A 10,468-nucleotide genomic window follows, 5' to 3' on the forward strand; every position below is an offset into this window, starting at 1 on the left:
TGTTCTTCACTAGTTTACGGTTGTATCCTTAGTAATCTCTTTTCTAAAGCCGAGCTTCGAGTTGGTCTAGATGTCTCCTTTCCTCTTAAGAAACAAATCAATCTTCTTTCTTTAACAAGAGCGGGATGGGTCAAAAATAAAGAAACCGGTGAATGGGTTCGATCTTCTGCAACTACTCCGGGAGCTAGTTCTTCACAAGCTTCACTCGAAGCTGACGAAGATCCAGAGTTTGAACAATTAATGAGGGATATCGATGAAGCGAAGATGAGCCTGAGCAACCCAAGGAGCACGCACAACAATCGACTCAAATGCCTCCATATTTTCAATCCTTTATGGAGACATTTGATTTCCGATATGCGACTATGGATTCGCGCTTTAATTCTATAGAGTCTTATTTATCCACAATGGGAGCTCAACAATTAGAAATTCTTCGGGAAATATGTGCAAATAATGAAGCAACCAACGCACGTATTAATGACCTCACTAACGAAATGGCCGCTATGCGAGCTCGTTTTGCTCCTCCTGATCCGGATATGTGATTAAATGTTTTACTTTGAACTCCAAACTTATTGTTTTAACATTTTGAATATTTTGGAATGTTTTAATTTGTGAATTGATTGATTGTGAATTTGTTTGGATTTATGGATGGTATGAACTTATATGTTTTGTGTGATTTATTCATTATTGCATCATTTACTTCATGTTAGATATATGACCAATTTTGCCATATCACATTAAATATGAATATTGATTATGAAGCTAATGGCTAACGTTTCTCTTGATTGTGATCTTAGCAGCTTATGCATACATATACCTAATCAATTGGCTAAATGATTTTCACGTTTCTTTGAATCTTTTTTATTTAACAAAAAGGGGGAGAAGTGTGTGTTTTTAAAATGATAAATATGGGAGAAGTGTTAAAGTAAAGGGGAGTAATTTCAAAACTTGATTTCAAAATCTTAAAATTACTAAAATGTTTTGTTATATCAAAAAGGGGGAGATTGTTAAAAACATTTTGATATTTCGATATAACAAATTAAGTTAAATGAATTTTAAGATTTTCCAAATGATTTTCTAAGTATATTTGATATAATTATTTGAATATCAAAACATTACTCCAAATATTTCAAAAATCATTTTTAATCCTTACTTAAGTGTAAAATTAAGTTTTAATCTTAAAAGAATTTCAAAATAATCTTTCAAAGTATTTCGAACCATTTCAAAGTCAAAAATTCCAGATTGCTCAGAGGGAACCGATTCCCCCCCAAGGGGGTACCGATTCCCCCCTGAATGGTTTGGCTCCGAGATTTCCAGAATGCTCGGAGGGAACCGATTCCCCCCTGTTCAACGGTCGAAATATTTGAATTTTACACTTAGGGAACCGATTCCCTATGAGGGGGAACTGATTCCCCCACGCTCCAAGATGTTTTATTAATTGTTTTCACACTAAAAACGACTATATGATCTTCACTAATCATCCCCAACGTTCATAAGTGATTCAAGGTGTATTTAAACAAGTTCTGAAGCCCTTGATCAACAAGAAATCATAGAGAAACAAGAGAGAAAGCATCAAACACCAAGTTTGTGCAAATCAAGCCAATTTTCCTTTCAAGAACACCATTTGTGCTCATTTGTAATTATCTTTGAGTGTTCTTTTCTTGTTCTAGAATTGTGCAAACATCTTACCTTGTGAGGTTTTCCTTGTAAGTTTTCAAATTTGTAATCTTCTCTTTGGGAAAGAGTGTTCTCAAGAATTGGGGTATATTCTTGAGGGTGTTGTAAGGTTATCTCTTTGGCCTCAAAAGAAAGAACAAATTAGTGAATTTGTTGGAAAATCCTTAGTGTGGATAGCTAAGGTAGTGGACGTAGACTTTGATTGAGAAAGTCGAACCACTCTAAATCGCTGTGCAATTACTTTCAATTTTCTGCAAAAGCTTCCACCAAATTTTTAATTGCCAATTCACCCCCCTCTTGGCCAAATCCGTCAATCGATTAACTCAACAGTTACCGATACTATTCAGTCTAAAATTTTCATTAGGAAGTTTTCGTTCGATTTGTGTAAGTGCTAATTGGTTACCCATTAATGGAAACGATGTATTGATATTGGACATGTCTATGTGTAGATTTGGATCTTAATCTTACAGAAAGAATCGAATTAGTACGAGATTGATCGAAAAAAAGGATTTCGTTTAAGACTTTCGTTAGGCAAAGGCGAGTGCAAGTTATTTATTTTATAGTAAATATGCGGATGGCTTGCAATAAGCCAACCTTGAAGTTTTCGATCGAAAACAATTTATTTATTTTATGTAATATTTTAATGTTTTACATAAATTGTTTTTATGAATGCATTGTTATGATTTTTATTAGTATGTGAATATGAGACATGAGAATATGTTTTATACGAAAATGTTCTCGTGAAAGTACCCTATATGAATGTGCTCTACGTGAATGAAACACACTTTGAATAATGAAATGAAAAAATAATTATATGGTTAAATCCCAAGGTATATATATGATAATTAGAGGTATAGTTCGTATGCCAAGAGTCGAGCGGTCCTTCGGGACAATTCTATGTTGTCCTTCGGGACAAATTCTACGTGGTCCTTCGAGACAAATTCTACACGGTACTTCGGAACATATCTATGTGGCACTTTGGTGCAAATTATATGAGTAGTGGTGACTACATTAGTGCACAACCTTAATGTACTCAAATACCTTGAGTTCTCAATAATATGTGTTGGTCTCTGTAGACAAAATTATATGAACTTAACAGTGTATAAGATTATAATAATGTGTATGAAAGTTATATGGATTTCTTTGATCAATGCTCATTGAAAGTGTTAAGTAAATACTTTATTGCTTTATACTCATTATTGCCTCACTAAGTCAACGACTTAGTGTGTGAGTGCTTCACACGTAGGATCAAAGAGAGACGGTGATTAAAGCTATGGGAGGAAATCATGCTTCTGTAGAAGATCAAATCAGAATAATTTGAAATATAGGTTTCTTATTATTACTTTGTAATTTTGTTGGCATGTATTATAAAATTTTAAATTGTAACGCTCTGATCCATTTTGTAATGACACTATTTGAAGTTTATAAAATATATTAAGTATTTATTTCATTATGATTATTAATTTTCAATGTAAACGTTGTATAAAGGTTCACCTTTAAAATGAAAATAAAAGTTTTAAAATTTCAACGAGTTTTCAAAGAGGAAATGTTTTAAAAAGTCAATGTGACCTCATATTAGGGCTGTAAATGAGACAAGACAGATCGTGAGCTACTCGAGATCGACTCGATCAAGGCTCGATAAATACTCGGATCGAATGGACTCGACTCGAGCTCAAGCTTAACTCGAGTTCTTAACGAGCCGAAACGAGCTACTCGATATTCGACTTGAAAAGCTCGTGAGCAGCTCAAAAAAATGTTATATTATAATTTTAGTTTTTTAAAAATTACATTATTAAAAATATATTAAAAATACATTATTGATAATTATAAAATTTTAAAAATATATTAGAAATTCTATAATACAACTACCCTCAAATTTTAATTTTTTTAATTAACCACCCCAAGTCCAATTGTTACATTGTATATTACTAAAAGAAAAATAAAAGCCCATTTAATTAAGCACATGTTAGATTACATGTATTTGGTTGATTTTTTCTTTCTTTTTTAACTTTTTACTGCACAAGTACTTGACAACGTAGAAAAATAAAATAAAAATAAGAAAAAAAAACAGCCAAACAATAGAAAAATTGAAAATGGTTAAAAATTATTTTTGAATAAATATTATTATATTTATTTTAAATTAATAAAAAATTATTTATCTAATGACAAATATTTAATATATTTCTAATGATAATATTTTTAATAACTAATTTTTAAATTGCTGTTATATTTTGAGGTTTCGGGTTCAAATATCATAAATATCAAGGGTTTGAGCATTTAATATCAAGATACTATATTGTACTTGCCTCATAAATCGGTACCAAGTCGATTAATTAATGTATTTGTAATGAAACCTAAACCCTAAAACCTAAACTATAAACCTTAAATACTAAACTTAACCCTTAAACCCTAAACCTAATTTTGTGATAGGGGTGATAAATTAATGAAATTAATTTATAAAATTTTATGATAATTTTATGATAGTTTAATAAATTTAATAATTATCTTAAAACGGTATTATAATATTTTATAATAATTCAATAGGTTTAATAATTATTTGGGCAAATTACAAATTTTATCACTAAACTTTACTCTCTCTTATTTTGCTAACTGAACTTTAAAAGTTTTCAATTTTCTTACTAAACTTAATACATTGGACTTTTTTTATCACTCCACCATCAAATAGTTAACGACATTAAAACAACACCATCTTAGAAAAACAATATTTTCACCAAAACGATATCATTTTGCATCTATATAAAAGCCCATTTCTAATTCCATTAGCGAAGAGACTACCGAGTGACAAAAAAAGCAATGTATTATGTTTAGTGAGGAAATTGAAAAGATTTAAAGTACAATGAGTGAAACATGAGAGAAAGTAAAGTTTAGTTATCAAATTTATAATATACACTAATTATTATTTTATAAACTTTGAGTGATGAGAAATATTGTTTGAGCATAGTTTAAGGACCTTTAGAGTAGTTTACTCAAAGAAGAAAAAGAAATAAACCTCTCTGCATACAGGAAAAAAGGAAAAAGAAGTGAGCAATCTCTGAGTCGTTGTCCTCCCTCTTCGGCTGGGTGTCTCTGTCTCTATTAGAATAAAGGAGTCTCACAATCGACGGACAAAAGCGCATCAATGCCGGCCCAGAAGCGGTCATTGCCGGAGAATCTCGACGATGAAGAGTTCAACCTCCATCACCAAAGCCACATCAAGCAATCTCGGAACGAAGATGGCCACCACGAAGCTCAAGGCGACACGACCCGAGTGGAAGAACAACACCCCGAGCCGGAGCAAGAACACCAACATCAGAAACAAGACCCTGATGACCAGAACCACCAAGCTCAATAACTCTAAGCCGACGACGAAGATGAAGCCGACGATGATGATGAAGACGATGAAGATGGTGACATCCTTTTCTCTTTTTTTCACACTCGTGTTTCTCGTATATAGCTCGATGCATAGGTATAATCACATGTTTGAAGTTGATTTCGATTCTTGGGCTATTTTTTTTGTTATCAGATTCTGAAGGGAGCCAATCTTCTACTTCTCAAGAGAAACCCGAGTACTGTTTTCCCTCTCTTTATCTGTCAATCATTTATGTTCTTTTTGTTAGTGATTTCTTAAAATCCATTTTAGCTTCATAATTGAGCTCTCGCTCTGCTTTTACGAGTTGGGTAATCTTGTGAGTTGATATCCCACGTCGATGGTTCTTAAGGAATAAGGGATAAAGTCGAGTGTATAAAAGGGGATGGGTTTCAACAAATGAAATCGTACCAACACCTGGTTCAACCGAGCTTGAATCGAGCTCAAAATCGAGTTCAAAATCGAGCTTCAATCGAGCTCGAGTCTCGAACTTCAATCGAGCTCTTGATTTTTTTTTTGAGTTCGAGCCTTTTCGAGTTTGAGTCGAGTTTCAATAATATCTTTTGAGTTCGAGCTGAGCTTGATAATTTTTAGCTCGCGAGTTTTCAAGTCGAGACGAACTTACTTTTATACTTTTCGAGTTCGAGTCGAGCTCAACAATACTCGAGCTCGACTCGGCTCGTTTACACCCCTACCTCAGATTCATATTCGGATTGGATACGAGTTAGGGTGTTACATTTTAACTTCATCTTTTTTTCAACAAACAAAGCATTTCAATCTCTAGTAATTGTAGTACGTTAGGAGGGAACAAAATTAGAAATAACAATCTTACAGAAATGATGAAATCCTTTACGTTCAATAAAACTAAATGGTAACTCTTCAACAACCACCATTTAGCAACTACTTATTATTATTATTATTATTATTATTATTATTATTATTATTTATTATTATCAAAATGTCATAATCTAGGAACACTAATAGTTTCAATAGTCCCATCAGCATTGCACTTTATCTTAGACTCAAAATATAAGATTGTTTATTTGTATTTGCATAAAAAAGGGTTTTCTTACTCCGACTAGTGTGACGTTTAATGGTATTAGTTCTATTATTAGATGCATAATATATCTTTTAAGAAAAATAAATGCATTCAGCATGAGATTTGTCACCCTCACATACTTTAATATGATCCTATACAATAGTGGTTTTTTTCTTCTTTTTACCTCTTTCCCTTGTAGCTTCAGCAATTCTTTTCCCTTCCCTTTTGTTTATTTATTTCATTAAATGTAATTTTTAGTAAGAAGTGGGTAACAATATTAAACTCTATGCTTCTCGGCATTTAAGAATTTTCTTTTTCTATAAATAAACTCGATCAACTTTTAGAGTTTATTATCACAATTATGTATCTTTGAGCAGGATGTAATGCTTGAAAGAGGATGTGGATATTTACAGAAATTAACAACAAAAAAATGGGTTATACCGGTTTGGGTCTCTCGCTAATGCCAGTTTGACAAGTGATGGTGAGGGATGATGAGATGGAAACACCGAAGCTGTGAGTGCTTGCTTGCCTGATCATCCGGCGAGATCATGCATGAGTGGTGATTTGTGAGACTATGGGTCGAGGGGTTAGGGATTGAAAACTGCTAATTTGAGGTTAGAATCAAGGATTCTCTTATTGCTGCCTAGTGTTTAAATAAAATAATATAAAAATTAAATTAAATTTAAAAAATGTACCGGGTACCGGGTCGATGGGTACTCAGTTAAGTAACATTAAATAATTAACGACGTTATAACATGACAAATAATATTAAAATGGTTTATTTTTGAATTTCTATAAAAAATTTAAATTTAGATCAAAACGACGTAATTTTAATCTAAATAAAAAAAGTTATTTTTTTTCTTTTATGTTCTCTTCCTCTCTTCTTCATTCTTCTTCATCTCCTCTCATCTTTTTCCTGTCCCGCTCTACAACTTCAACAAATCCATATTCTAACAAACACATCGACCATTGATGGCCATCGTTATCAGAGGTAAATGACTCGTAAAGTTTTCATTGAATTACCATTTTGAAAAGAAATTCAATGTCAATTTAATTGGAAAACACCTAAAACTCCATAGATCTAGAGTTGATATAATTAAAGAAACAATTTTATTTTTAATCTTTGTCTTGACATTATTTTTACTGAGAAAGTCGATAGGGAAAGGAGGAAGGGGCTTGGCTAGGGAGGAGCCAAGAGGCATAGGAAAATTGTAACACCCCCAGACCGATGCGGGTGACCTGATCTGATCCGGGTGTCACATTAGGGCCACCGGAGTGATCCACCATAAAAATATTAGAAAATTTAAAATTGTTAATAAAACATGTAAACTCATAAAAATGATTTATGAATACAAAAATAAAATTTAGCAGTATTCTGAAATAAAATAGATTTCCAGACTCGAATATAAAAACAAAATATGACATACATGCCCCCTAATCACATGTATATACTCTGCAAGCAACGCCGAAAGAACTCTCTTACTGATGTCGATAGATACACTGGTACGTTTCTTTTTAACCTGAAAAGGTAAGTAACAGAGTGAGCTTTGGGAAGCTCAGTAATACAATACTACCAGATGATACTATAGGACATGCAGATAAATGGAAAGCCATATAATTTTCTTATTGAATCAGTCGTATACCAATTTTTAGGATAATCTAGGGTTCCCCTGGTAGTTCATCGAGTAGAAGCCATGAAGATCTTTGTTCATAAAAAGCATTCATAGTATCACATTTTTAGGAGGTCGAATAGGATGTCTAGTGTGTTCCAATCAAAACCAGTGAAAATATATAAATATTTTAAAATCACAGTGGATCCCTCCATCCAAACTCCATTATGCAGTTCCCCAGAACTGCGTCCGTAGGCCTTACCCTCAGCACACAACAAAAAAGGAAGCCAACCTAAGGATATGCCTTGGAGCCTATGGGCCTACCCAAGGGTATCTTTAGGTCCGTAGGGCTTACCCTAAGCACACAGTAAAGGGAGCCAACCTAAGGATATGCCTTGGGGCCTAAGGGCCTACCCAAGGGTATTCTTAGGTCCGTAGGGCTTACCCTAAGGACACAACAAAGGGGGGGCCAACCTAAGGATATACCTTGGCGCCTATGGGACTACCCAAGGGTATCCTTAGGTCTGTAAGGATTTACCAGCTGGATTAGGGTTGTACCTCCATACTTCATAATCCTACCCATATAAAAATCTAATAGAAATCAATTTAGCCGTAAATCATACTATCTAGATCATGATCCAGTAATTTGTCATAACTATGATAATGAAATAAATTGTATAACTGATTTTCACCTGTACACCATAAGTAGTTCCATGATTAACCTAAGGGGGTGTTTGGTTCAAGGATTGTGGGATTCCCATGGGATGGGAATCCCACATTCCCATGTTTGGTTGGCTGGGAATCTCATTCCCGGTAATGTTTTATTACCAATAGTAGATTCTTTGGGGTATATTACTGGGAATGTCATTACCTCCCTTCCCTAAGGTATTGTAACATTACCGGCGTTTTGGACTAAAATGCCCTTAAATTTTTATTTTTTTTCAAAAATATCATTCTTCTGTCATTGAATAATAAAAATTCTACGAAGGTTAAATTACAAATTTATCCTTAAATTATTTTAGATTTACAAAAAAAGTCTATAATTAAAATTTTATATGAAGTTCAGGGTTTAAAAAAAATTTACCCTTTAATTAAACCTTTTTTATATTTTTAATTTTGTAAAAAAAAATTATATAAATATTATGAATTTAATTTTTTAAAGAATATATATAAAAATTTTAAAAATTTTAATATTATACAAATATATAATAAGTATAATTTGGTCAAATATACATTCCAATAATCTTTTATTCCTTTAACCAAACACGATAATCTTACATTCCTGCTAAACCAACCAAACACAAAATACAACATTCCCAGTAATCCTATTCCCTGGTAATCTTTTATTCCCACTGGTAATCTTACATTCCGTGAACCAAACGCACCCTAAGGGGAATGCCTTGGGTGCCTGAAAGCCTACCCAAGGATCACCTTAGGTCCGTAAGGATTTACTAGCTTTATTAGAGTTGTACCGTCTGTCTACCCATATAATATCCTAATAAAACAGTTCGAGTATAACCAGTGAAAGCATAAAACCATAGTTCGTAAACCAATAATATCTATGATTCCATAAATCAGAAACAATTCATATTTTTCGGTGAAAACCATAATCGAAAAATACATACCAAGTTGCCATGGTTCAAAAACCAGTAAATCAATTCTTTCGTTAAAACTCTTTTCAAAACATATAAAACTGTCCTGCAGTTCATGTGGAACACACTAGAGGATCCAAGTATTTGTCAGAGGCATTTTGTAGTTATCAGTATGGATGACATGAAACTTGTGCAATTTGATTGGATTTTAGAAATCAGGTCCTATTAAAGAGAATCAATTACTAACCGATCTAATCAGACATTTAAGGTTGATACATTAGAATCCCACTATGTTTCATGTGCATCAGGAAAGTGTTCAGGTATGACCGGAGTGATTTGAGCTAATATGGAGAAATGAAGATTCAAGTCACCTACCATACATGTCAATCGATCGGATTATCTAACAACTCAAGCTAAACAACTCCTAGAACTGATGCCTATCGACTAGTCAATTCATTGTCCTTCCAGGGTATTCACTCTTTATTACCAACAATTCTTGTCCATAGATCATCTTTCAGAATCATCGCTGAATATATCTTAAGGAAGCGAGCATATATCCTAATAATCTTTATTTCCTTTCCACGTTGCAACAATATCAAGAATTGTCGACGTATTTAATTATTGGTTCATAACCCATAAGGACCGTACATCATGCAAGTTCATTGGTGTTCCAGACTCATCCAAATCACTTACTAAACCCTCAGTCATTAAGGTTACTTATTTCATTTAGTAGTCAAATCTATCTTAGTTACTTCAGAGTCTTCCCAAGTAATTCAGACGCTTTTGAGTTTCGTATACATGTTGTACTTCCGTTAGTTCACTTTGGTCATATAATAAAGTTATTTTGGGTATTCATGGTTGATTTATCTCACAAATATCCACTTCTTAACATCGAATGTGCTCTAACTTTGAGCTGAGTTGAGTACTTCCAGAATTATCATCGATCAAAACTTGAGGAGACGAACAAACATTCAAGTGGTATCTATGCCATTTAGGTACTGACAAATCATTAGGGTTGATCAACTCACTTAAACTGTGTTCATAACTTTTAAGGTTAGTACAACACCCATGTTTATTTGGATTCCTTAATTAGTCCAAGACATTTACTTAGTCTAGGCCATAAAGGTATTTGGGTTATTTTGGTGTTCAATGTTATTCCAGTCATTTCAGAGCTTGAGGATATTCA

The 10,468-nt window shown here is 33.2% G+C and overlaps 1 protein-coding gene across 1 annotated transcript; it reads left to right on the forward strand.

The window, feature by feature from the left end:
- Positions 1–4,736: 4,736 nt before the first annotated feature.
- Positions 4,737–5,348, forward strand: LOC120204496. The gene is made up of 2 exons (XM_039204567.1): positions 4,737–5,081; positions 5,198–5,348. Exons 1-2 carry the CDS (start codon positions 4,854–4,856, stop codon positions 5,300–5,302), a joined length of 333 nt encoding a protein of 110 aa, XP_039060498.1. The 5' UTR covers positions 4,737–4,853; the 3' UTR covers positions 5,303–5,348.
- Positions 5,349–10,468: the final 5,120 nt, after the last annotated feature.

This window comes from Hibiscus syriacus, unplaced genomic scaffold (assembly GCF_006381635.1).
Source record: "Hibiscus syriacus cultivar Baekdansim isolate YM2019G1 unplaced genomic scaffold, ASM638163v2 tig00010968_pilon, whole genome shotgun sequence".
In the NCBI taxonomy this organism is placed as follows: Eukaryota; Viridiplantae; Streptophyta; class Magnoliopsida; order Malvales; family Malvaceae; genus Hibiscus; species Hibiscus syriacus.

Bases quoted from the DNA above. Each gene is read 5' to 3' on its own strand.
- LOC120204496 (XM_039204567.1), top strand. From the start codon at position 4,854: ATGAAGAGTTCAACCTCCATCACCAAAGCCACATCAAGCAATCTCGGA. The intron at 5,082-5,197 runs GTGACATCCTTT...TTTTGTTATCAG, and splicing joins TGATGAAGACGATGAAGATG to ATTCTGAAGGGAGCCAATCT.